This window comes from Lynx canadensis, chromosome D3 (assembly GCF_007474595.2).
Source record: "Lynx canadensis isolate LIC74 chromosome D3, mLynCan4.pri.v2, whole genome shotgun sequence".
Taxonomy (NCBI): domain Eukaryota; kingdom Metazoa; phylum Chordata; class Mammalia; order Carnivora; family Felidae; genus Lynx; species Lynx canadensis.
In genome coordinates, this window is record NC_044314.2 from 73,015,599 (window position 1) to 73,042,826 (window position 27,228).

The 27,228-nt window shown below is 42.0% G+C and overlaps 1 protein-coding gene and 1 pseudogene across 1 annotated transcript in view; both read left to right on the plus strand.

The window, feature by feature from the left end:
* The window catches only part of SLC5A1 (solute carrier family 5 member 1), a 73,361-nt gene that overhangs the window by 17,266 nt on the left and 28,867 nt on the right, over positions 1–27,228 (plus strand). The window contains exons 3-10 of the mRNA XM_030292174.2: positions 8,624–8,728; positions 9,712–9,771; positions 10,395–10,499; positions 20,481–20,586; positions 22,882–22,962; positions 24,364–24,584; positions 24,826–24,961; positions 26,349–26,456. Of these exons, the coding sequence (XP_030148034.1) occupies positions 8,624–8,728; positions 9,712–9,771; positions 10,395–10,499; positions 20,481–20,586; positions 22,882–22,962; positions 24,364–24,584; positions 24,826–24,961; positions 26,349–26,456 (922 nt within the window). The remainder of the gene's footprint in view (positions 1–8,623; positions 8,729–9,711; positions 9,772–10,394; positions 10,500–20,480; positions 20,587–22,881; positions 22,963–24,363; positions 24,585–24,825; positions 24,962–26,348; positions 26,457–27,228) is intronic.
* LOC115498611 lies at positions 21,407–22,039 on the plus strand (annotated as a pseudogene).

The following is a 27,228-nucleotide window of genomic DNA, read 5'->3' on the forward strand; positions in this document are numbered from 1 at the left end:
ATCTAGGTGATTGTAATTAGTGTTGCCAGATTCAGCAAATAAAAATAAAGGATGGCCAGTTAAATCTGAATTTCAGACAAACAATGAGTACTTTTGTAGTGTTTGTATGTTTCATGCAATATTTGAACATAATTTTATTAAAACTGAATGTGTTTATCATTCAGATTTTGCTGGTTTTTGTGTATTTTTACTGTAGATTCTGATGCATGCTATAGTTTGAGAACCATTGTCTGAGGAAGACATACACAGGTAGTTGTCCACTGCCTTAGGCAATTCTTGACTCTTGGGTTAATGGTTCAGAGTGTACGCATACTATTTTACTTTCCTAAGGGTGTGGAAGTAAAGATAGAATTAATGCATAAATTTGAATCACTTTCTTCCTTTGGGCTATAATTTTGTTTTCATTTGAAAATGACAAGGTCAACCTTAATCATTTCCAAGTTAATTCTAGCTCCAGTATGAGATGACTGGATATTGGTAAATAAACAGGCTGTACCATATATTTCCTACTTCCTTTTTCCTGTCACACAAAACATAATTTTTAGGTAGCATTCAATGACATTTCATGTCTTTTTCTATATTGCCCCCAACAAACACATGACTTCCTTACATACTTTGTTCTTAGGTTCTGCAAGTGAATCTGAGACAGCTCTGGAATGATTTCCCTTTATTGTTAAAGGTTTTGATGAATTGTGTTCTGCTTATAAAGTTACACAAATTCATTGTGGGAATATTGGAAAAGTATGAAAACATGCTCATTGTTTTCTCTTTCAAAGATAACCACTGTTAAATTTGGAGATATAACTCTATGTCTCTGTCTCTGTCTCTGTCTCTGTCTATGACTATGTCTATGTTTATAAAAAACTGTATATTCTTTTTTTATTTGGGATTTTATCACTATCACCTTCCCACCATAACATATTCTTCAAAGCTATGATTTTAATGGCTGCATAATATTCGATCACAAATATGTACCTTAATTTATCCAGTTGTCTTCCTGTGGTTGGGCATTTATGTTGATTCCAACTTTCCTGTATTGTAAATAACATGACAATGAACATACTAATGAAACTCATGTATAAGACTTTCTCTGCATTTCTTTAAAAAATTTTTTTTAACGTTTATTTATTTTTGAGACAGAGAGAGACAGAACATGAACGGGGGAGGGTCAGAGAGAGAGGGAGACACAGAATGTGAAACAGGCTCCAGGCTCTGGGCAGTCAGCACAGAGCCCGACGCAGGGCTTGAACTCACAGACCGCAAGATCATGACCTGAGCTGAAGTCGGACGCTTAACCAACTGAGCCACTCAGGCGCCCCGTCTGCATTTCTGATAATTTTCTTAAGGTACTAAAAAGTAGGATCATATGGTGGAAGGAGATGAGATTTTGATATGTACCAACAACTGCTTTCCAGAATTGCATTTCTATCAGAAATACATGGGAGAACGTGTTTACTTGCCTGATGGACTAACCCAGGAGGTCAGATTCCACTTGAGGTCTTGTTCTTACTAACACTGATCTTATAGGTCACCATATTAACATCTCAGAGTAGTGCATAATCCTAGCACACCCCATTATTCTTCTGGGCCCCATCTAGGCCTAGCAGGCCAAGTTTATTGCCTCTTCCTCAAGAGAGAGCCATCCTTGACATGTCCCTGGGAAGAGTCTTAACTCTATGTAACCAGTGGAAATAAGTATAGCTCTAAGGCATTCAGTTGCTGCCATCCAAGGATTTGATACACCAGTCCACTCACTCACTCAGCAGACTTTTACTGCATGCTTGTCATGTGCAAGAAAGGTCCTATGCTCAGCAGAAGCAGAAATCCTCTTTGAGGGCTAGAAGGTTTGTGGGGAATAATACTTGGACAGAAGCAGTGTCATGCCCCTGGAGAGTACAACAGATGAGGATTGGAGGTGAGAGACCAGAGGGGTAAGAGATCAGCTCTGAATGGTGTCAGTGGAGAGATGAGACTGGGATTCCTTTTGAAGACTGGGTCAGTGTTTTAGGGGCATAAGAGTTGATGGAGAGGAGGTTGAAGCAGAGGGAAATGGCATAAATAAATTCAGAAGGCAGGAATGCCCAGAGCATATCTAGGAGACTGAGTTAGTATAATTTAGCTGGAGTGCAGGGGATGTGAAAGGGTATGGAGAGGCTGCTGGGAGTGGAGAAAGAGGAGGGGGCTGTATTGCAGAAAGTCTTGAAAGCCTGTAATTCCTCTTCCCAGTGTCATATCATGGCAGAGGAGTCCTCCAATCAGCAATGTTTGTTGCTTCTGGTGGTGGAGATTACCCTCTGGGAATTCTTATAACCCAATCTCTTGAGGAGAAAAATTGTAGGATTTCCCACAAAGCCTTTGAGTGGTATCTGTGGATTTCCATTTGAAATGTCTTGATAATTTTGCTGCAGTGTGAGGATATTCTGGAAGTCTTTATTTGACTGAACCAGCCAGTTCTGAAGTTTTACCTGTGAGATTGGTCAAAAATTCTTTCAGTCCACATGCTTGTGTTGGCATGTGGTTGAAGAGACAGTGTCTCCCACTGGGAAGCATGAGTACCATGGTAACAGACCTTTGAAACTCTGGAGGTTAAGTAGAGAATTTTGGAGAAAGTCCCTTTCACCCCAAAGTTTTTGTCCTTCACACCTTAGCATCCTAATTTTGTAGTTAGTCCCTGTGCTCTTGTTCCTGAAGAGAGGTCAAACAAGTTTGTGGAGATAACAGTGACATTTAGTACAGTGTAGGTAGGTTTCTCAAACTTTATTGTACATGAGAAACACTTGAAGAGCTTACTACTCTGATTCAATAGGTCTGGAGTGGGGGCAGAGGATTTGTCGTTCTCTTAAGCTCACAGGTGAAGCTGATGCTCCTGGCCCGTGGAACATTCTGTGAGTAGCATGGGTTCAGGAAGTCCATTTGTAGGGCTGTGATAAGAACTGAAGAAGTGATCATTGAAGAGACTAATGTCTGCCTTTTTTCGAGGAATAGATGCAATCCCTGCTAGCTTCCAACTTCTGACATTAATAGTTGGTAGGGAGAAATTAATTTGGCTAGATTATTTTCCTTTGTAGTTTAAGTGGTTTTCTCTTTAGGTAAGGCTTATGGGAGAGTATCATATTTGTGCCAAACCCTGGAAGAATCGAAGTGAAAAAATTTTAAGTGTTAGAGCCACTGTATTGTTGAGGTAAACCAAATTGGTATTATCAGGAATCTAAACTGCAATGAGAGGGAATCTGTTCTTGTTAAATGGTCCAAATAATTTAGAGGCAGATTTTCTGACAGTGATGAGAATTAGAGGGACTGGCTTAGTCCTTACTACCACCAGGCACTCATGGCTGAGTGACAGATTTAAAAGAGGATTTGAAGCCATATAATGTTAAAACTGTATGGGAAGTCAGGAAGGGCAGCCTGTTTCACTCTGGATGGCCCATGTCTAAAGTGGTTCATTTGGGCCTGAGGCCCATCTGTGGACACTGTTAAAACTGAGGGCAGCAGATAGTAACACAGATGGTGAGATTCAATTCCATGGCCAGTGAGGAGCAGACACATGAGAAGAGGAAGCTTAGCCTGGAGAAGATTTGAGGGTGGGCACAATCCCTTTCCTTAGACCTTGGAAGAGCTAGCTTGTGGGAGAGAGATTTGACTTGTTCTGTATCACTCCAGAAGGCAGAAGTAGACAAATGGGTAGATTTCAGCTCAAGGTAAAGAAGGACTTTTTAACTATTAGAATTGTTCCTCTATGGATTCAGCTGCCTTGTAAATTGGGCAAGTTCTCTGTCACTAGAAGCATGGCATCCAGAAACCAACCATCATTTGGGGGGGGGGGTATTGCAGAAGGGATTCAAACTGTGACATTTGTGGGTCCATATAACTCTTTAAGACTCTGTGATTCTATAATTTCTCCAAGTATTTCCCATCCTGCCAACTTTCTAGGGTAAGAAGTTTAGGTAGTAAAGTGTGATTATGAATTCCTCCAAATTCAAAGGAAAATGTAGTGGTTTTTTTTTTCCCATTTGTGATGTCACATTATGTTATTTCCCTGATTACCATGCTATCAAACCTGTTGGGTGTTGTCTGACCCAGCTCATCTTGCACAGTTACAGTAAAGCCATCTAAATACTTATAATAGCTTCCTGAGCCCCATCAGGGGATGAGGAAGGCTTGGAAAGAAGTTAGTCAAAAGCAAGGTCAAGCTGGGGAAATTTTAGATGAAGTCTAAAACCCTGAACTCAGAGGCAATGTGGGAGGAGATTACAGAGAAGGACATGATGATTCATGTCACTGGATCACTCCCTGGATGGGGCATGATTCCCAAATGGGCATGAATGTGGGTGAGGGGTAGACAGAGGGAGTTTTTGGGAAATTAGAATGATGAAAGCGTTGTTAATGAGCTTCAGTGAGAGGAAGGGCAGAATGAAAACCTGGCAGGGGAATGGAGGTGATAAAGCAATGGTGTCTGTATTAGCTTGCTTGGGCTTCCATAACACAATACCATAGACTGGGAGCCTTAAACAAGAGAGATTTATTTTTTCACAGCTCTGGAGGCTGGAAGCTCAAGATTAAGGTGCTGTCAGGGTTGGTTTCTGGTGAGACCTCTCTTTCTGGATTGTAGATGACTGCCTTTTGTCTGTGCATTCACATGGTCTCTTTTCTGAGTAAAAAATGAGAGTGAGAGGGGCGCCTGGGTGGCGCAGTCGGTTGAGCGTCCGACTTCAGCCAGGTCACGATCTCGCGGTCCGGGAGTTCGAGCCCCGGGTCAGGCTCTGGGCTGAGGGCTCAGAGCCTGGAGCCTGTTTCCGATTCTGTGTCTCCCTCTCTCTCTGCCCCTCCCCCGTTCATGCTCTGTCTCTCTCTGTCCCCAAAATAAATAAACGTTGAAAAAAAAAATGAGAGTGAGAGAGAGAGAATGAGAAAGAATGAGAGAGATGATGTCTTTTTCTTTTTCTTATAAGGACCAGTCCTATCAAATAGATTAGGGCCCCACCCTTATGACCTAATTTAACCTTAATTACCTCCCTAAATACCCTATCTCCAAATAAGGTCACATTAGGAAGTTAGGACTACCACACATGAATTTTGGGGGAACACAATTCAGACTCCAACTGTGTCCATTGTAGCTCTTGTGAATTGTCTTTGAGGATGAAGTGATTATCCTCTTGGAGGAGAGAAAGGACTCTGTTTGAGGGTCAGTAAAATGTCAGTCATTACTGATTCATAATCTCATTTGACTTCTGAACAACTGTCATGAGAGAAGATTGAGGCTCACAGATGTTATGATCACCCAGATAGTAAGAGGTTAAGAAAGTATTCAAACTCTAATTTTTATTTTCATACTTCCTTCTCACTGGAGGGGACTCTAACCTGAAATCTTTCTGAATTCTTAGGACTATGTCTTTAAACCTGGAACTTCCAGGAAGACTACTTGGCAGGCCCATTTGGATGTTGAGGAGGTTCTCTGAATAGGGAAGTGGCTTGATCAGAGTTGTGCTTTGGGGAACTGGCCATGTGTGTAGGGGGAGACTGGAAATTATCTAGAAGCCTGTTGAGAGATAATCACAGCCTGTACAAGGGCAGTATAAGAAGTGCTAGATGCCTTTGACATTGTGGAGGCAGAGTCAGGGTTTTGGTAAATGATTGAGTGAAGGCCATGGGGTGAAGGGAGGGAGTCCAGAATGAGGCCAAGGCAAATGACTTGGAGAAGAGTAGTGACTATGACAGAAATTAAGTAAATCTGTGCAAGGCAAAGCTCTCCTGGCCCCTATTCCATCAGACAGTAAGGGGGTACCTCAGGAAAGCCAGCAACTTCTTAAAGTTCAAGTTTCCCTTTGGAGGGATGTTGGAGAGGACTTCTTGAACTTAAGGTTAATCTAATGCAGTTAATCATTACTGGTAATTATGCCCTTAATAGTACAACATTAGGCTTAATAATTTATCAAGTGAGAGATGATAAATGAAAAGATAATGGATCATGGAAGGCAGGCTACATGACAAAGGTAATTCTGATTAAAAGTGGACTGTTATCTCCATCCAACTTTGAGGAGAAAGAGGTGAATATCTCTGAACAGCCTGCTTTCCTCCAAATTTCCCCTTCTTTTTTTAAAATTTAAGTATAATTAACATACAATGTTATATTAATTTTAGGTGTACAATATGATTCAACAATTATGTACAATTCTCAGTGCTCATCAGGATAAGTGTACTCTTAATCCCTTTTATCTATTTCACACCCCCCTGCAACCTCCCCTCTGGTGATCACCAGTTTATTCTCTGCATTTAAGAGATTTTTTTTATCTCTTTTTTCTTTGTTTGTTTTGTTTTGTTACTTAAATTCCACATATGAGTGATATTATATGGTATTTGTCTTTCTCTGATTGACCTACTTCACTTAGCATCATACCCTCTAGGTCTATTGTTGTTGCAAATGGCAAGATTTCATTCTTTTGTATGGCTAAGTAATATATGCCATTGTATATATATTACTGCATCTTCTTTATCCACCCATCTTTGGATCCATTTTCCCCTTTTTAATAAATGGAATCCACCTACTCAAGTCCTGAGTCTAGGAGTTACCCTTGATTACTCTTTCTCTCATTTCCCACACCTGATCCTTCAAGGGTAACTCTTAGATTCAGGACTCCTGTCAACTTGCTTCTAAAACACACTTCAATCTCTACACTTGCCCTTGTCTTGACTGCTACCACCAGAGACCGAGCCACTGTCTTCTTATGTAGATACAGCAATAGCCTCCTCTACATTTTTATGTTTTCTCCCTTGCCCCCAACACTATCTTCTCCATGTACTTGAGAACAATCTTTAAAAAGCAAATTAAGTCCTTTCTCTCCACTGATTAACTGCCCCCCACTCCCACCAGTGTTTTCCCACACTTAGAATAAAATTCAAACCTCCTGTCCTCCTTGCCTGCTAGGACCTTCCTGATATATCCCTGCCCAGCTTCCCAGCCTCATCTCATACCACCTTCCTCCTTGCCTACAACACTCCAGCCAGTCTGTCCTTCTTTTTGCTTCTTAACTACAACTACTTTTCTTCTGATTTGACACATTGGACTTCTTTTATCACTTCAATCTTAACGTAGAGGGCATCTACACAGAGGGACCTTTCTTGACTCTCCAATTGGAACTAGTCACTCTATCACACCCTCTCTGTTCTCTTTACAGCACTGACCATTCTCTGATCTCTCTTTAAAAAAAATTTATTTATGTTTATTTATGTTGGTTAGAATATAAGATTCTGGAGAGTAGGGATTTTGTCTGTGCTATTCACATTGGAGTCCCCAGGGTCTAGAATAGTGCATGTTATATTGAGTTGATGCTAAATTAATATTCACTGAGTGAATGAATGAGTGTACTTTTATATCATTATTGCATCATTCCAGAGACTTTCTGACCTGGCCTTCAGGGAACGCCCTCCTCTCTGACTTAACTATTTGGTACTAAGCAACCATTACCTTATATTGGAGGTAGGGACTGATGTAGCTAGGACAGTTTCTTGGAGTAATTTGTCTTTTGTGAAATACTGTTCTTTGTTTTGTTCCAGATCTGGACCATCTTAGGGATAATAGACAAATAACTACCAGCTTTCCCCCATTGCTAAGCAATAATGGGGATAATTATACTAGTTTGATAATTATCAAATGGTGCTATGCCTCTCCTCCTGGGTACAGAAGGACTCTAAAACTTCCTGGGGTTCTCTTGGAGCTTAGATGCAATTGAGTTGACGGCACAGTATTATGATTAGTTAGTGCAAGATCCTTCTCTTGTTTTATCTGATGTTTTTTCTTCCATCTCCCATTCACAATCTCATTCTCCTTTTTCCTTCCAGGCTTCCAATCTTGGGTTTTTAATATATATCCTTCCAATCTGTCTTCTACCTATGTATTTAGACATATGTATGTCCTTGAAAAATACATGTGTTTTGTGTATGTGTCCATGGGGTCTATGAGACCTTTGTAAAAAATAAAAAATAAAAATACTATATTGATTTAGGGAGTTATTATTAGTAGCATCTCATGTTTCTTGGGAGCACATGGGATCATAGAATTTAATAGTTAAGAATCATTGGGAAGTATAGGCTCTACCCCCTGACTTCTCTGGTAAGTGAGAAGGCTGATGCCCAGAGGCTTCCTTTAAATGATTTCTTTTATCAAAACTGTCTGCATTTACTGAGAGCCAGTATTGGTCAAGGTCCTTGGTCAAGGTATTGGTCAACTCTTGGAAGACACAGGGATGAATGGCACAGGCCCTGCTTTTCAGCTGACAGCCTTTTGGAAGACTTATAAGGGAGGCTCAGTGAACTGTGGGGTTGCCCATATTTTCTTCATTCTTTGGCATTGGGCTGACAAAAAACCCCACAGGTTTGTATCAGATTTGATCTGATTTGGGGATACACATTGCCTTTTCTTCCATCCTCTCCTTTTCATCTTCACTATTACCCAAGACCCCACATCCATCTTGTGAACCTGTGGTCCCAACAAACACACAGTCAAGTTCCCAGCCTGCCTCTTCTATTTCTTGTCCTTTCTTGGGTGACATGTCTCTTCTCTCTTTGGTCTACCTCTGAGTGTCCTGGACCATAGAGTTCTTACCAGATTTTCTCTTTGTGTTTCCAGGTTGGAGCATCTCTCTTTGCCAGTAACATTGGAAGTGGCCACTTTGTGGGGCTGGCGGGGACAGGAGCTGCAGCAGGCATCGCCACTGGGGGCTTTGAATGGAATGTGAGTAACATCAGAGACACTGTCCTGGAGCTGGAAGGAGTTTTAGCAGTCAGCCAGTCAGCCACTTCAGTCTATGTTTAGAGATGCTCTGAGTGTTGGGGAACCAACCAGGGACACCCTTGGATGCAGATAGAAGAGGGGCACAGCTTCAGGAGCCCCAGGGTCCTGCTGCTCTTCTACCAGAGTAACATGAGAAAACTACAGATATGATGGCAATAGTGTTTTTTTCTTTAAAAATCCAAGCCCTCCTATTAGGCTAAGCAAAATTAGTCAGAGAAAGGCAAATATCATATGACTTCACTCATATGAGGAATTTAAGATACTAAACAGATGAACATAAGGAAAGGGAAGCAAAAAGAATATAAAAACAGGGAGGGGGACAAAACAAAAGAGACTCTTAAATATAGAGAACAAAGAGAGGGTTGCTGGAGGGGTTGTAGGAGGGGGGATGGGCTAAAGGGGTAAGAGGCATTAAGGAATCTACTCCTGAAATCATTGTTGTACTATATGCTAACTAACTTGGATGTAAATTAAACAATAAATAAATTTAAAAAAATTGTTTAAAAATTAAAAAAATCCAAGCCCTCCTGTACCCTTTTGGCCATATTGGAGGTTTGGAAATTCTTACCACCAGATTCCCATTATTTATTATTATTATTATTAATTATTATTACTTAAAAGTTCTCTAAATGGTATTTTACTCCTTGTAATCAGAGAAGAGGCAAGAGGAGCTGGGATGTCTGTGGGCAGCCCCCTGGTGTCTCCTCCACTAATGCCCTACTGCTGTTCCCATGGGCCAACTGAGCAGCAAAAGCCTCTTTCAGTTTCTGATGGCCACTTAAGGGAGTTGTCCCCAGAACCCCAGGAGAAAATGCTTGCTGATTGTCCTATAGTAGTTGAGGGCCCTGCAGGCAGCAGGGTGAGCTAAGGTTCCTCCTGGTTTGACTTTACGTGCTTTTTTTTTTTTTTTTTGTCTGTTTCAGGCCCTGATTTGGGTGGTTGTCTTAGGCTGGGTGTTTGTTCCCATTTACATTAAGGCTGGGGTAAGTATCTGCTCTGTTATTCCATGTCTTGCTGATAATGTATATTTATATATGTTTACATATGTATATACATATATGCACACACACACACACATATATAATATGAGCTCCATCCTCCTGAAAGCAGAGGAGGCTTTATGGAATAAGTGGCAGAGAATGACTTGTGTTTTGGCTTTCTTTTCCAGGTTATAAACTTTTGACTACTTTTTAAAAAAAATTTTGACTACCTAAAAGCAATTTTTTTAATGTTTATTTATTTTGTTATAGTGTCTTGTTCATAGTAGGCATGTTGTATAGGGATATATATCTATCACTTCCTCTTCCAGGGCAAAGATCTGCTTTCTTGGTTATGTACAGTCATGTGTTCATTTAAAAAAGTATTTATTGGGCACCTTAAATGTTCTGGGACAATACCCAGCTACCCCTGCAGTGGTAGGGCATGTGGGAAAGAGATGAGCAAATGGCTGGAGAATAGGGGCCATCTGGCTACATCACAGACCTCTCTGACCCACGAGGGTTAACTTTTGAGCATATATCTGATGCCATGTGGATGCCACTGCTCTGCTTGCTCTGTATCTTCTGGTCACTCTGACTGATGGCGACCTCCATTACATCCCATGCAGGTGGTGACGATGCCAGAGTACCTGAGGAAGCGATTTGGAGGCAAGAGGATCCAGATCTACCTCTCTATTCTGTCCCTGTTACTCTACATTTTCACCAAGATCTCGGTGAGTCTACTGCCCCAGGGACGGGCATTGGCTATCTTAGAACCTGCCCGCTCCCTCTTCTTAGTACATCCTGGCCCACCAAGGAACAACAATATTTGTTTCTATTAACTTGGTCCCTTAGTCTTCTTATTCTAAGGAGTAAAGTCCTATTTCATGCATCAAAGAGCCAACACATGAAATTCCTTACCCTTCACCATGTGGAAGGTTAAAAACATAAACAGATTCAAGAAGTTTCAGTGAAAACTGTTCTTAATAGAAGACTGAAAGGAACTTCAGAATATCTAAGGGCTAGTTCTAACCTTAGAGTTAGCTGTGAGTCTTTGTGCCTGGAGGGATCAGAATTTGGCTCTAGGTGATGTTTCTAATACACTTAAACATGGGTAGTCCGTGGCAACTCTTGAAGTGACCTCAGAAATTCTCCCTCTTCTTTTATGGACAGGGAAGTGAAAACTGGGATTAGAGAAAACTTGCTCAGGATCCTGAATCAAAAGTAGAACCCAGACCTCTGGCTCCATCTCACTGTTCTTTTCATTGCATGAGGCTTCTTGTCTGTTTTTTTAGATCTGTTTTTTCTTATGTTGCTCATATATTTGTGTCATTTCTAAGAATCCATTGCTAAATCCGGAGGTAGAGAGAGAAGTGGCATTTTCTGAGACCACATAGGGAGTGGCTGTAGCTTTTCCTGTTGGTCAGCAGTTACAAAGTGCTCACTGCTCTATCAGAGGAGTTTTCTCATTGGGTATGATCAGTTTTCCTCCTTTTTCTTGTCCTTCCCTATCCAGCACCAAAGGTAAGATTAGACCAATCTCAGCATCTTGCAAAAGATTTGTTGAAATTTGAGTCAGGTTGCATCTGAAATAAGCCTTCTGCTCTAGCTAGGTGGGGTGCTAAAAAAATAGCTGCTAGAGCTTTTATTTTCCTGGTTTCTTAAAGCCAAGATGACTACAATATTAAATCACATTTGTAATTTTTTTTTTATTTTGGAAAATTTCAAACATACATACCCAGAGAAAGAATAGTACAATGAGCATTTGTGGAACTAAATCTCATCACTGTGCTTTAACAATGATAATAATTTTGCCATTCTTGTTCACCTATCTCTTCTAACTTTTTTTTCCAGAAGTATTTTAAGTCAAATCCTAGATATTATGTCATTTAACTGTGAATTCTTCAGAATATACCTTTGACCGGGCGCCTGGGTGGCGCAGTCGGTTGAGCGTCGGACTTCAGCCAGGTCACGATCTCGCGGTCCGGGAGTTCGAGCCCCGCGTCGGGCTCTGGGCTGATGGCTCGGAGCCTGGGGCCTGTTTCCGATTCTGTGTCTCCCTCTCTCTGCCCCTCCCCCGTTCATGCTCTGTCTCTCTCTGTCCCAAAAATAAATAAACGTTTAAAAAAAAAAAAGAATATACCTTTGACTTTAAAAAATGTATTTATTTGTTTATTTGTTTTTGAGACACGCACAGAGAAACAGAGAGAGAGAGGGAGGAGAGAGAGAGAGAGAGAGAGAGAATCCCAAGCAGGCTCTATTCTGTCAGCGTAGAGCCTGACTCAGGGCTTAAATTTATGAACTGTGAGATCATGACCTGAACTGAAATCAAGAGTGGGAGGCTTAACTGATTGAGCAACCCAGGTGGCTCATCTTTGACTTAAAACAGACAAACAAACAAACAAAAACATAACCCTTGTGCTATTATCACACAAAAAATCCATAGGAATTTCTTAATTTAGGTAGTTTAATACCTGTCCATATTCAGATTTTCCTGATTATATAAAAATTTTCTTCTTACAGTTGATTTGTTTGAATCAGAATCCAAATGAAGTCTATACATTGTATTGGACTATACTTTCTTTAAAGGAAATACCTATATCTATATCTTCAGCTTACTGTAATTATTTTTCAGTTTTATATCATTACCTTCCAGCCCTAGTCCTGGCCTACATGAACACACTTTTTAAAAAAAATTGGATTGTTTGTCTTTTTCTTTTGTTGAGTTGAAAGAGTTCTTTAGAGGTTCTAGACCTTTATCAGATATAGGATTTGCAAATATCCCCCTTTCTGTAGGTTGTCTTTTCCTTTTCTTGATAATGTCCTTTGAGGCACAAAAGTTTTAAATCTTGATGAAGTTCAGTTTATCTATTTTTAGTTTATTTATTTGCTTATGCTTTTGCTGTAATTTCTAAGAATCCATTGTCAAATCCAAGATCATGAAGATTGATCCCTATGTTTTCTCTGAAGGATTTTATATTTTTAGCTCTTACATTAAGGTTTTTGATCCATTTTGAGTTATTTTTTTGTATATGATGTGAGGTGGGGGTTCAGCTTCACTCTTCTGCATGTGTATGTCCAAATCTTTCAGCACCATTTGTTGTAGAGACTATTATTTCCTAATTGAATGGTCTTGCACATACATTTTTATACAACTCAATGAAAACATGCTGTTGCCTATAGGGCTGATAGGGCTTTGTCTTGGAGTTAAGACTGATGCCCAGAACACTGTTCTTTCCCTGCCCAGCTTCCTGGCTCAAACTGCTATTGCCTTTGACTGGTCTCTTTGTGTTTTGCCACCATTGTGATGATTTCACCACCTTCACATTCTCCTCCTCTCCTCAGGGTTAGTTTTTAGTTATAAGATGAAGACCCTGGGCTTTTCAATCCTACATCATTAGATATCAGTACAGAGCCTAGACTGGAAATGCTGGGAGGGGTGGAGAAATCAGGCTTCCTGAGAGAGGGAAGAGCAGATATAGGAGGAGAAAAAGGAATGTAAGCAGGGAGGGAAAGGAGGTCACCCTGGAGCTGGGGGCGGGGTTGACAAAGGAACTGCTCCTTAGTTTAGCTTGTGAGGTGGCACCTGTCTAATGAGTATTGAGAGGAGGGCACTGGGATTCTCCGTCTTGGAACCAAACCTTCAAGTCCACAGTTCAAGTCTGTTGACTGTAGTTGCCATGGAAAGGGTACTCTTTGCCCTTGGAGCTGGTGTGGGGTAGTCATATAAATAAACTAGATGCCCAACCTCTCTCCTTGCCTTCCAAACACTTACTGTTCAGGTTACTGATTAAACTCTTTTGACTTGGGAGCCCCCAGGTAGCTGAGGGGCAGTCTAACCCAGCTCAAGTCCTGATGGAACCTATTCCCCAGCAGTCAGCTTTTTCTGATTTTTGCTTTTGAATAGTACTTGGTATAGGCTGCTCCCTCTCTGTATGATTTCTGGGGCTTCTTGTTGGAGGCCTTGCCCAACATCCTACCTGCTCCTCCTGCTGCCCAGAGGCAGTAATTCCTTGAATAATATGTAGGAAGGATGAGGGTTGCCCTTTATTTAGTGTCAGTCTCTTGCTTAGATTCCAATAGGGGCTTTACTTATTCCATCTCCAGTTCACATAACAGTGCTGCATGGGTAAGGATTTCTGTTTTATTTTCCACTTTGTAGGAGTGATAACCGAGTTTCAGAGAAGTTAGGTAATTTATCCCAAATCACATAGGAAGTGTATGGCAAAACCAAGATTGGCACCCAGGTCTCTCTAGTTTCAGAGTCTGTGTTCTCACAGTTCTACTCTGTGCTGGGATGGAATGAAAGCATAGTGTGATGGAATGGGATAGATCATCTAGTTCTATGTCCTATGCTCTCATTTTATAGATGGGGAAACAGTTCTCAAGAAGGGAAGGGACTCTGTGGAGTTAAAAAGTAGCAGAATTTTAGGATGAGCAGTAGGATCCCTGTTATTGAATCCAAACCTTTGGCATTATGTAGTCCCTGCCTTTTTTTTTTTAAGTTTATTTATTTATTTTGAGAGAGAGAGAGAGAGAGAGAGACAGAGAGAGAGAGAGAGAGAGAGAGAGAGAGAGAGAAAGAGAGAATCCCAAGCAGACTCTGCTGACAGTGCAGAGCCCGATGTAGGGCTCTGTCTCACGACTGTGAGCCAAAATCGAGAGTTGGATGCTTAACTGACTGAGCCACCCAGGCACCCCTGGTCCCTGCCTTCTAAGTCTTTCATTTCTTCTGTACAGAGTCAGTTAAAATTCAAAACCTTGGGAAAAATTAAGATAGCCTGTTAAATAACTATGAACAAGTTTCCAAGAGTAGGATTTCAGAGGACTATGAGGAGAGAACATTGACTACACACTGGTATGAAGGGTCTGAAGGAAGGACATTTAGGCAGAGTGGAGGGGCGGGGAAGGGTCAGACAGATGAGACTTTGTCTCTATACATTTGGCTGACTTCAGGTTCACCATGAATCATAGAACATGAAATCATTAAAATAATTATGCTGATGTTGAATGTACCTTCTAGGAGTTCACATTAAGATACACATGAGTTTCAAGTTCATGGACAAAAGAAAAGAATTGTTAGTTAATAAAGTAAGATAGGTGTTTATTTACATTACACACAAAGATTAATCAATTTTGTTGTGTGTGTGTAGAGGCATTGTGTGTGATGGGTGAGAAGAGAAGGGGTCTTGTGAGATCCAAGTCCACATAGAGAACAACTAGGGACATGCCAGGAAGGCTTGGGGAGGACATAGGGATCCAGTGAGTATGTAATTGATAGGAGAGAAAAAGCATTTCAGGTGCAGGGTCCAGTTGTGATCCAGGCCACTGAGTAGCAGTAGTGTGAAATCTTGACTATGGCTACTGTCTTGTGGCCAGATTTTGGGCTTTGAGACCCGGATTTGATTATTCCTCCATGCACTCCACTGAATTGTATTGGCTCCCCACTGTCCCCCTCCCGAGCACCCTGACTTATCAAGTTCTGAGAAGTGTTCTGCTCTGTAAAATTTCCTAGTATCACATACCTTATTCACGTGTGCACAATCATTTGAGATAAGCCTCAGACTTTATGCATTACATATGATGACTGAATGTCCCTATTTATGTTTCCTGGGGCTATTAACATGACTGCAGTAAACTTTTACAGCAACTCCACTGGCCATTTTGGATCCTTGAGTGAAAATAAGAGCTTTGGCTTTTGCTTAAAGTTTGAATACTTATTACCTGAGCCATTCACTTTCACAAATGAAAAGAGAAATTTGAGCAATGGGGCTTTTGATCTCAAATGTCGTTGCCAGGCAGGATTTATTGGGGGCTCAGATACAACTCGGACCAGAATGGGCAGCAAAAGCACACATATAGAATCACAGGATCTCAAAGCATCTGAGCTGAGATGAAGTAATCTGCCCAAGGCTCATGGTCAGAGACTCATAGGTTTTCCTATGAAAAAACTCCTATGAAAAAAACTCAAGAGGTTTTCCCAACAGAATCTGTAATTTTATTATTCCCCATGAATCCCATGGACGTGGTTCAGTCAAATTTTCAAAGCGACAGGAACAAAGCTTTTGAGCTGAATCTAACTCCTTGTTTTTGTAAATATAGTTTTATTGGATCATGGCCAATATTGTGTTGTCCATAGCTGCTTTCATGCTTTGACTGCAGAGTTGAGCAGGTTAGACAGATACTGTATGGCCTACAAAACATGAAACACTTATTACCTGATCCTTTACAGAAAAAGTGTGCTGACCCCTGGTCTAGAGTGTGATAGTTTTTTATTTTACTTCAATTTGGTTTTGCTTAGCAGCATTGGGGAAATTTGCTTTTTTCCTTCCTTTCTTCTATTTTCTCCCCCCCTTTATTAAGGGCTAAGAGTAGTTTAGAGAAGGAGCAATCTGGGAATAGCTGAGAAACAAATGATCCCATAGGATTACAGGAGAGTTCTTTTCTATTAGTGCTGGTGGTATATTTACCTATTCATTCCCCTACTTTTATAAATTAAAAAAGTATGTTTGAAATACTTCAAACATACAAAAAAGTAAAAAGACTAATATAGCAAAGACCACCACTCAGATTCTATAGATCTCAAAAAATCAGTCATTTTTACAGAAAAGAAATAAAACACAGATATTATGGAAGTCTTATCTCTATCTTTCTTGACCCTGTTTTCTTCCTTCTGAAAAGTTGTACATGTTTTAAACTTGGTATGTTTTCTTCTGGTCTGTTTTAATATTTTTACCACATATATATGTACATTTATATATCCCATAAAGAATATAATGTGTTTTTAAATTTCTGCTCCCCCTACTTTTGAACTGTAAGAAAAATGAAACAATGGTATTTAAGAAAATCTGGAGGAGAAAGCACCCATAATCCCATGGCTGTAATACAGATATTTCATATTGTGGCCTCACCCATATGTGTGCTATCCTTTACAGAATTGCAGTTGGAATGTGCATAGCATTTTGTCATCTTTCTTCTCCATCTTATTATCAAACTGTATACATTTTTCATGTTTCAATCCTCATAATTATTATTAAAATTTTTTTAACGTTTATTTATTTTTGAGACAGAGAGAGACAGAGCATGAACGGGGGAGGGTCAGAGAGAGGGAGACACAGAATCTGAAACAGGCTCCAAGCTCTGAGCTGTCAGCACAGAGCCCCATGCAGGGCTTGAACTCACGGACCATGAAATCATGATCCGAGCCGAAGCCGGCCACCTAACCGACTGAGCCACCCAGGTGCCCCATTCATAATTATTATTTTGGGGACTGTGGAACATAACTGTTGACATATAGTTTTCAGCAAGCTATTTGGAAATCCTCTGGCGGACCAAAAGCTCTTGACAGTGGTCACCTTTGGTCCAAATCATGGAAGTAGGGACATTTTTACTTTTCAGTGTATAGCTTTCTGTGCTGTTTTTTCCCAACCATACCCATAAATTATTTTACCTTAAAAGTAGGTAAAACAATTTTTTTAAATGATAAAATATCTTGCTCTCTGCAGAAAATAATCTAGAAAAAAGAGCTCTTACCTTTTTTTTTTAAATTTTTTTTTTCAACGTTTATTTATTTTTGGGACAGAGAGAGACAGAGCACGAACGGGGGAGGGGCAGAGAGAGAGGGAGACACAGAATCGGAAACAGGCTCCAGGCTCTGAGCCATCAGCCCAGAGCCCGACGCGGGGCTCGAACTCCCGGACCGCGAGATCGTGACCTGGCTGAAGTCGGACGCTTAACCGACTGCGCCACCCAGGTGCCCCAAGAGCTCTTACCTTTTAATGTGTGGCAAAGTCACTGAACTTGGAGACAGAAAACTGGATTTTAGCTCTTGAGCATGTCATAAATTTGGTCTCTCTTATCTATAAAGTGGAGCCAATATATTTTCCTATTACCTTGTTTTGGAGATTAAAACAATGAATCTATCTGAAAGCACTTGGTAAACTATAAAATTCCCTAGATATGGAGAAAAAAAAAACCCTAGTAAAGCACATAAAATTTGGGTACCTAGGATTCAAAGACTAATGTCAGAGTGCCTGGACTAACGTGAGCTCAGGTATGGCATGACATCTGGAGGCACTCCTGCTGGCTTTCAGGGTTCAAAGGGCAGAATTCATTTCTGAAATTAGGAGTGACTCATGGGAGATAGAATTTGTCTTAGGTTTCTTCAATTCATGAGGAATGTGTTCTTGGAATTCTTTATCTGCCCTGTTAGCTGGAAATAGAGTATCATAAAGACAAGATTTCCATTAGCCTAACACTTCCCATAAGTCTTTGTAGACTTTAGTTATAGCATTATCTTAGGAGTTGTGTGTTACTTATTTGTGACTGAAGATAGGAAGGCACATATTAATGAGGGTAACACAGTCTTCTATGGCATGTTGTCATAAAGCATTACAAATGAACTACTCTGAAAAACAAACCAACCAAAGGCATTTTTAAGGCAGTAACAGCCTTGGAATCTTTTTATTGCTCACGTATACTTATTAGCTAATCCACCAAACAAAAATATATGCACTTACTAGCACTCTTATGTAATCAATGAATGGGGCCCCTTCAACTGGTATAACTTTGTGTAATGATATAGAGGCATGGGAGGGGAGGGTCCAGCATTATGAATACTCATCATAATTCCAGTGGGTTAATGTGCAGTGTCAGGAAGAAGTGGCCGTTTCACCTTTAGCTAGGCTGACGTGCAGCCAGGGGCTCTTTCTTCCTCTTTGGCATTAGAGGACCGGGTGGAACAGGTCCAGGACCTGGGAGGGGAATGCTTTCTTTGGTTGCAGGACTTTCCCACTTCCAGCCACTGTGAATCATAAACCTTCAGAGTCAGAGCTTACTTTAAAAATGAGAACGCAGAGACATGGAGAGGTGAAATGTTTTATCCAAAGTCACTCAGGCCTACAATGGCAGCACTGGTGTTAAAACCCAGGTCCTCTGACCACCAGCCTTTGTTTATGTGGGATTTCTGACTCTACTTCTCCTCATCCACCAGGAATGACAATGATATTAGGTCCCCTGGGGCTAGAGAATCTGCAGGGGAGCTAAGGCACCAGTACTCAGGAGACCCATCTTGGGAGGGAGAGTTGCACATAAGCTTGGAGTTGGTGTGAGACAAGCTCTCTGCCAAGTAATAGAGGCAGGGACTAGGAGATTTGCTTGGCAGGGAGATGAACCGCTGGAGCTGTAAGGAGGTGGAAGTGGGGAAACCAAGAATGGAGAGGAGACGCAAGGGCACCATTTCCAGGGTTGTGACTGGGTGGCCCTTTACACACCCTGAAATACATTAGGTTTTATGCAATGAAACAGCTCATGCATTGCTTCTAAGGGAGGTCTAATTTCATTCACACCGAGGGATTTGAAAAAAAGGTTCACTAAGAAATCCCTTAATCCTACCCTTCCTGGTAGTATTTTGGAGCTGCCATGAAAAATTCATTTTGGGTGACTCCAGTGCTCTCTGTTGGTTAAAATTAGGAATTGCACCATACAGCCAGGTAGAAGATTCTTTATGGGGCTAAATGAGGCAGGGAGGAGAAAGAGAACAGCATCAAGAACATAACTGGTGGATTTGGGGGTGAAGAGGGAACACTTTTCCCTAAAGCTACATGAGATAATCTAGATAAAACCACCTAGAAACAAGCCTGCCATGCAAGAGATTCTTGGTGATGTTCTGGTTGTGTTTGAGTCAAGATGGACTCCATCTGGGCTGAGAAGATAAAATTATGATATTGCTAAAGTTTCTCTCTGCTCCAGAGTGTGGGTGGGGTTTCCCTCTCATGGACTCTCTAGCACTCAAACTTGCTTTTGGGAATAGATTTGATAAGCCTTTGCACACTGAGGTGTAAATGATGGATAATAGCTTAGAGCAGCAGTCCACAGGTGGGTTGGGCGAACCTCAAGGTGTTAATAGTTATTCCTTGGCAAACAGAGTTCCATAGTTAATTAAGTTTGTGAAGGGTCATTTCCCATGGTCCTCTCCTGGCGATTCACAGTACATGCTGTATTTTAAAGGCTTAGAGAAATTGTGTAGTAAAGAAACCGCCTTAATTTGTTTAATCCAGCATTTCATAGACTTTTTTGACCAGGGAATCTTTTCTTCCCATGGGATATCTACTATCATCTTGAATAAAGCTTGTCGAGAAACCTAGAAATATAGTATGATCCTGAAGTGTTAATATTTTTTTATTTTTTATTTTGTTGTGTTAAGAACACTTAACATGCCATCTATCTTTTTGACAAATTTTAAGTGTAAAATACATTATTGTTGACTATAGGGACAATGTTGTATGGCAGATCTCTAGAACTTATTCATCTTACTTAACTGAAACTTTGTGCCCGTTGATTAATAACTCCCCATTTCCCTGTCCCCCAACCTCCCTTCGTGGTAATCACTATTCTAGTCTTTGATTTTATAAATTTGCATATTTTAGATATCATATATATGTGGAAATGTGCAGTACTTGTCTTTTATATTCTGAACCAGGGATAAAAACATGAACCTCTAATTGGGGGATTTTAGCCAAAGGGCAAGGGATGTGTGGTCTAACATTGGGCTGCAGAAATCACAAGCATTGACATTACTAAGGAAACACTTTCTGCTACCCCTTTCAAGTTTGCCTCTCCGTCCCTGCAGCTGAAGTGCCTCAGTCAGACCCTGGGTGCAACTTGCGGCCAGCTGGCTTCCCTCATTCCTAACTCTGTCTCTCCTCTCCTTCCAGGCAGACATCTTCTCTGGGGCCATATTCATCAACATGGCCTTGGGTCTGGATCTGTATTTGGCCATCTTTCTTTTATTGGCAATCACTGGTCTTTATACGATCACAGGTGAGTCCTACAAATGACTCAACTGAAGCCCAAGAAAGGAGGAGGACCTAGGAGACATAGCTTCTTCTCTTAATAAAGAGAGATACACCCAGGAAACAGTTTTAGGATGGAGTGTTTGCTTAGTCCCCACTCTCAGGCCCTAACAAGTTATACGGGGCCCCCAGAAAACTCCAGTGTTGGGTGGAATAGTCAGGACAGCTTCTTCTAGGAAGTGGGGCAGGGCCTGGCCTTCCAGGTTGTGGATAGAAGTTGGGAGAGTTAGAGAGGGAGTGCCAGGTGCAGGGATAGGGGAGAGCAGGGAATGGAGTCAAGAATGGGCATGGCATGGGTTTGGGCCAGTGTGAGCAAGTAGATGTGTTTGGCTGGAGATGGGTGGTCAATAGGAGGTACCTGGGGTATGTGTGTGGGTGATAAGTCCTGATAGTTCAAATGAGGCCGCAGTGCAAGGGTCCTGGAAGCCAGAAGGAGGCTTTGGGTTTGATGTGACAGCCACTGGGAGGCACTGTAGGCAGGAAGGGAGGGAGTGACACATACAGAGATTTTAGAAGAAGACTCAAGAGATGAATGGAGAAGCTAGTGACAGGAAGAGCAATTGGGGACACATTTTCGGAAGTGTTACTCTGTTGTAGGTTGGGGAGGGGGCTGGGTCAGTAATGAAGTTTGCTGTGTAGTTGGAGTCCCACAGCTTTTGGGACAAGAAATTACTTAGAGCAGCTCGGGCGTCGGGAGGAGTGGTAGCAGCCAGGCAGCCCAGCTTCGCGAAGGCTCTCGGTGCGCGGCGGCCCCCAGGCAGCCGGCACGTGCCCGCCCCGCCGCCATGATGCCCAAGAGGAAGGTCAGCTCCGCCGAGGGGGCGGCGAAGAAGGAGCCCAAGAGGAGGTCAGCTAAACCTGCTCTTGCAAAAGTGGAAACGAAGCCAAAAAAAGGCGGCGGGAAAGGAGGAATCTTCAGACAAAAGAGTGCAAACAAAGGGGAAAAGGGGAGCAAAGGGAAAACAGGCTGAAGTGGCTAACCAAGAAACAAAAGAAGACTTACCTGCAAAAAACAGAGAAACTAAAAACGAGGAGAGTCCAGCCTCTGATGAAGTAGGAGAGAAAGAAGCCAAGTCTGATTAGTATCATATCCCATGTCTTACCAGTGGTCCCTGTCTCCCTTCTTGTACAATCCAGACATTTTAAATTACTTCTATTCCCACGTTGTTTATGCTAGAATTGTTTCCTAAAGAAAACCACTCCTTGATCTTGCTTGGCTCTCCCTGTCAGAATTTTGTGCATTCTGTAACATGTTGGTTGTGGTAGTCCAGTTTCCTAGTAACCTTGTTAATGTCTTGTGCAAGATTGAAAATTTGAGTATGTAGTGTATATGACATTAAATTGTGAATTAATGGGACTTAACAGTGTAACAGCATATCAACATTTGAAGATACCAGTACTTGATATACTGTTAAGGGAAATTTGCCTCCAATTTTAAGCTGGAAGTTCACTGTAATAACTTTGAGAAAAGAACCACAGCTACATGTTTTTTTTTAGGTTTTCAGTACGTACGTTAAGAATTGTGTACAAATTGAATTGTCTGTACTGATCCTCAGAACAACAAATAAAAACTCAATTATGAAAGAAAAAAAAAAGTTACTTAGATGGTCTGAGTAAAGAGAGAGCAGACATGCTAGTGGCCCTTTGAAATGTGTTGATTCAGTAAAGTCCCCAGACACCTTGTAGAGATGTCTACTCCTTGCTCTTCCCTGTCTTCGTTTGTGGAAGACATGTTTTTTTAATGTTTATTTATTTTTGAGAGACAGAGAGAGCATGAGGGGGGGATGGGCAGAGAGAGAGGGAGACACAGAATCCAAAGCAGGCTCCAGGCTCTGAGCTGTCACCACAGAGCCCGATACAGGGTCTGAACTCAGGAGTGGTGAGATCATGACCTGAGCTGAAGTCAGACACTTAATGGACTGAGCCACCCAGGCGCCCCTGTGGAAGACGCTTCTTACCATAACCATCTCCTTTGAGCCATCTCCTACCTTCATATGGTTGCATCAAACTCTTCCTCCTCAAGCAGGGAGAAATATTCAATTTCCAAGGCCTTCCCAGCGTTGTGAAAAGTGGAGGTGTGGGAACATGCTGGGTAGCAGACTACTGTAAAAGAACAAGAGAGGGAAGGAAAGTTAGGCAGGTGACTGAGGGGTGTGCTCAGAGGGTGTGCAGAGGGAGAGGGGCAGGCAGTGGGCAAAGGAGGTAGGCTGACAGGTTGTCCTCCTATATGAGGTCAGACATATTGTCTCCTTTGCCTGCTTAGGGGGCCTGGCAGCTGTGATTTACACGGACACCTTGCAGACAGTGATCATGCTGGTGGGGTCTTTTATCTTGACCGGGTTTGGTAAGTGGGGCTGGGGCAGACTGGGGAGGTGGGGTGGCAGGGTAAGAGGCCCAGGGAAAGAAAAGCAAGCCTAGCCTCCCTGCCTGTTGCTGGTCTGGGAAGTAAGCCCGGTACCCTCTGCCCTCTCTAGGGGAGTGGTCCAGCCTAGATTGGCCATCACTGTGGGTGTACAGAGGGCACCTTCCTCAGCCCTGGAGATCTCAGACTAGGCCTGGCCCAGATAATACCTGGATTCCCTACTGCTCTCTCTAGATGGACTGAGCCAGTGGTTCCCAATGTAGGCCTCTGATGTCATGGTTTGCTCTCCACAGAAAAACTGGACAAAAAAAAAAAAAAAAAAAAAAAAAAAGGATAAGGCTAAATATCCAGCAGGCTAAATATATTCAAATGTTAAATATCCTTTCTTTTATGAATTAATGATAATAAGTGATCATTTTCTTGTTTATGTCCTTATTTGATAAAATTTTAAAAATTAGCCATTGTGTGTTGTCCCCTGACTCCAATTTTGAAATTTTATTTGTCTGTGAAATCCTAAAGACAAAACTGGAGACCCTAGATATAGAGGTACTTGTTATGGGAGAATATAAATGCGTTTTGTTTTTAAGAGGGCCTGTACTCTCTGTGTGTCCTGTGAAGCCCCTTATCCACTCTCTGTTCTCTTCTTTCCAAGAGCTTCTATTTGGTTTCCCCCCCAGTGGTCCATGGGGTTCAGCAGGGCAGAGGCTGGAATACCTTATTCAAGGACACACAGCCAAGAGGTGGTAGGGCTCCTTACCCTTTCTCCTTACTCCTTACCCTTTCTCTGTCTGTCTTACCACATTGCTGTGACCAGGAGTGGTATGACTGAGTCTGTGTGTCTCTAGGTCTCTGTGCAGGATTTTAAAGGCTGCTGCTGACAGCAAAAGGGAGAGGAAAAGAGGCCTTGAATCTTCAAAACCAAGGTCTTTCTTTTAATAATTCAAGTATTTCCCTTTTTTAATTAAAAATTTTTAATATTTATTTATTTATATTTGAGAGACAGAGAGAGAGAGGCAGAGAAAGTGGTAGACAGAGAATTCCAGGCAGGCTCTGCACTAGCAAAACTCATGAGCCATGAGATCATGACCTGAGCCGAAATTAAGAGTCAGACGTTCAACCCAGGTGCCCCAAATCCTTTCTCTTTTTAAAAAGGTTTATGGTTGAAATACTTTTACAGGTTATTGTTTTGGACCCTCAGAGTAGCCCCGCAAGGAGGTTGGGCAGGGTTAATAATCCCATTCTGTGGATGAGAAGGTTGAGGCCCAGGTTGGGAAAATGACTTGCCCAAGACCACACTGCGAGGGTGATTTCTCAGGCATTCACAGGAAGAAACTTGAATTAAGAGTTGAGAGTTTCAGGATGTTTGTTGCTGATGTTTTCCAGCTTTTCACGAAGTGGGAGGGTATGATACCTTCATGACAAAGTACATGAAAGCCATTCCAACTGTGATTTCTGATGGAAACATCACCATCAAGAAAGAATGTTATACACCGAGAGCTGACTCTTTCCACATCTTCCGAGACCCCCTCACTGGAGACCTGCCATGGCCTGGGCTCACCTTTGGGTTGTCCATCCTTGCCCTGTGGTACTGGTGCACAGATCAGGTACCTATGCTGGATGTGTGGAGTGGACGGGGTGTTCCCAGGTCTCTACAGGGACTTCTGTCTGTGGCTTGTGGTAGTGGGTAAGGTAGAACAGGGCTCATGTGGTCTGGGGTCACTGAGCCTTACTGACAAGGAGGTGCCAGGCCAAGGGCCGAGGACATGTAGGAGTGTTGCTAGGAGTAGCCAGAGGGCATTGAGGGGTCTCTGGCCTGCACCCCACTCTCACTGCTTTCTCTGTCAGGTCATTGTGCAACGCTGCCTCTCAGCCAAAAACATGTCTCACGTGAAGGCCGGCTGTGTCATGTGTGGGTACCTGAAGCTGCTGCCTATGTTCCTCATGGTGATGCCGGGAATGATCAGCCGCATCCTGTACACAGGTGATGCCTTTTGCTAGACTCAGCAGCCACTCTCTTCCATTTTCCAGGCTCTGTGTAACTTCTAAAGCCCTGTAGCTCTCTGCTCTTTCTTTTCTGCCATCTTCTGTTTTTTCTTGCCACAATTACCAGGTATTATTATTCCCCCTTTAGATAGCAAACAACTTAAGGTCACAGAGCCTGTGGGGTTGTCTTTCTGGTTCCTTACATTGACAATTACTTTCTTCCCTTTTCCAAACTCTCTGAAGTCATGATACACCTCTAGCTGTAGCTTCTTCCAGCTAATATTTGCTAACTTTTTGCTCAGTCTTACTCAGGCCGTGGTGGTGTGTCTTTATTGGCAAAGAACCCTGCCCAGTCTCTAATTGCTTGGTGCTCAGAGCCCTGTTTCTTGGACCATTTCCTTGAAGAGCCCCGAGTCTTGTACTTTGCTATCTAGGGTGATAGAGTCTTTCTTGGCCCTTTTGAGGCTTCTCCAGATTTCCATTTGCTTTTTTGGGTCAGCCATAATAGGTCAAAACTGTTTCCTGGAATATGAAATAATGGCAAAAAAGAGAGCACCATGGAGCGAAACTTTGGTAAGCTCTCTCCAAAATGAAGACAGGACAGTCTGGGGGTACTTGCTGCCATTGGCTGTTAATCATGCTCCTAATAGTGATCTCATACTCCTATACTAGCTCACCTGTCATGAGAGTAATATTCTTAACTGAATAATTTATGATATAATAGATATAACACACTTAATATTTGAGGCAGTGCTATAATGAATCAGTGCTCTACGGAACAGCACTAAAGGATATACCTATAGTAGGTACATAATAAATGTTTGTTGTTTTAATTCTAAAGAAGTTACTAAAATTTTCCCCAAGCCTCTAAATCATGTCCCCTTCCCTTTCCAGACTACCTCCTGTCTCTCTCCACTCCAGATTTTTCACATCTTAGAAGTACTACCCAACAGCATTCCTAGTGGGGAATTCCCTCAGTCATCTGGTGTTCAATCCTACTTGTAAAAGCTACTTCAAATAAACTTCAAAATTAGGAGCCACAGTTTCATTGTGATTTTCAGGAGAAACAAGACAATAGTTACTGCTAAGCTGTAGAGAGTTCCAAGCTAAAGATTGTGCCCCCTCCCTTCCTACTCTGAGCATTGCTTTGCTTCCCCCTTCCTCTGCCTAAGAACCTTTTTCTCCCCAGTAAGATCTTAGAGACAGTCATACCAGCGGGGCAGGGGCATGGCATAGAAGGGCTCAATTTGGAGCTGCACTCTCTGTGGAACCAATTCAGGACCATGGGCAGGAATGTCTTGTTTGAAGCCTTGTTTTAAGAAAGCGAATCTTGGAAGTATTTCCCCAATGTCTACTTACTGACCTGGCTTTTCATCTTTCTCCAGAAAAAGTTGCCTGCACCGTCCCCTCGGAATGTAAGAAATATTGTGGCACTGAAGTTGGCTGTACCAACATGGCTTACCCGACCTTGGTGGTGGAGCTCATGCCCAATGGTGAGAGTCACCTTGCTGGCAGGGTCTTTCTTTGGAGGCTGATTGGACTTATACTTTATGTAGATTTCTGCAGCCCTCTGGGGAAAAGCCATTTCTGAGCCTTGGGGCCGAGTAGGGAAAACCTCCCTCTGGGTGTCCTCAGGTTTTGAACATGTCTTCCCTCAGTGGAAGTCAGCTTATGACTTGGTTGAGCTCTATGAGACCTGGCATGTGTCCATCAGTCAATCTTGGAAAAGAGGTGACCTGAAAATGGGCTAGCGAAAATCACGACTTTTCCATGCTATCTAGAAGGTCTTTCTAGCTCTCCAACAGACATTAACATGAAAGCTTGAACTAAGTGGAGTTTTTCCTGTGGAATGAATTGATGTTCTAAGAAAAAACCTGGAAAGAAATGCAGAGTGATTTTTAGCTTTAAATGAGGAAGTTGGAGGCAGTAGATGGATGGGCCACCAGGGGGCTTCTCACTACAGAGAAATGTGTTATACTAAAAGATTGAGTACTTGGAGTCCAGAATAGTTAGAGTTTTGGTGTAGACCTGTAGGACTACTGTTCATGTTTCATGTTAAGAAAAATATATTTCTGGCTCAAGGGGTGCAAATCTTGTTAGGTTAGCGGGTTTCAGGAGACCAGAAATTCAAACGTATTGATCAGGTTTTAGAAGAAACTTAAAAATTTTGTTACTGAGAGGAAACCTAGAGACTAGTCAAACCTTTTCATTTTATAGTTGAGGAAACTGAGGCCTACAGAAGGAAAATGATTTTTTCCAAGGCCA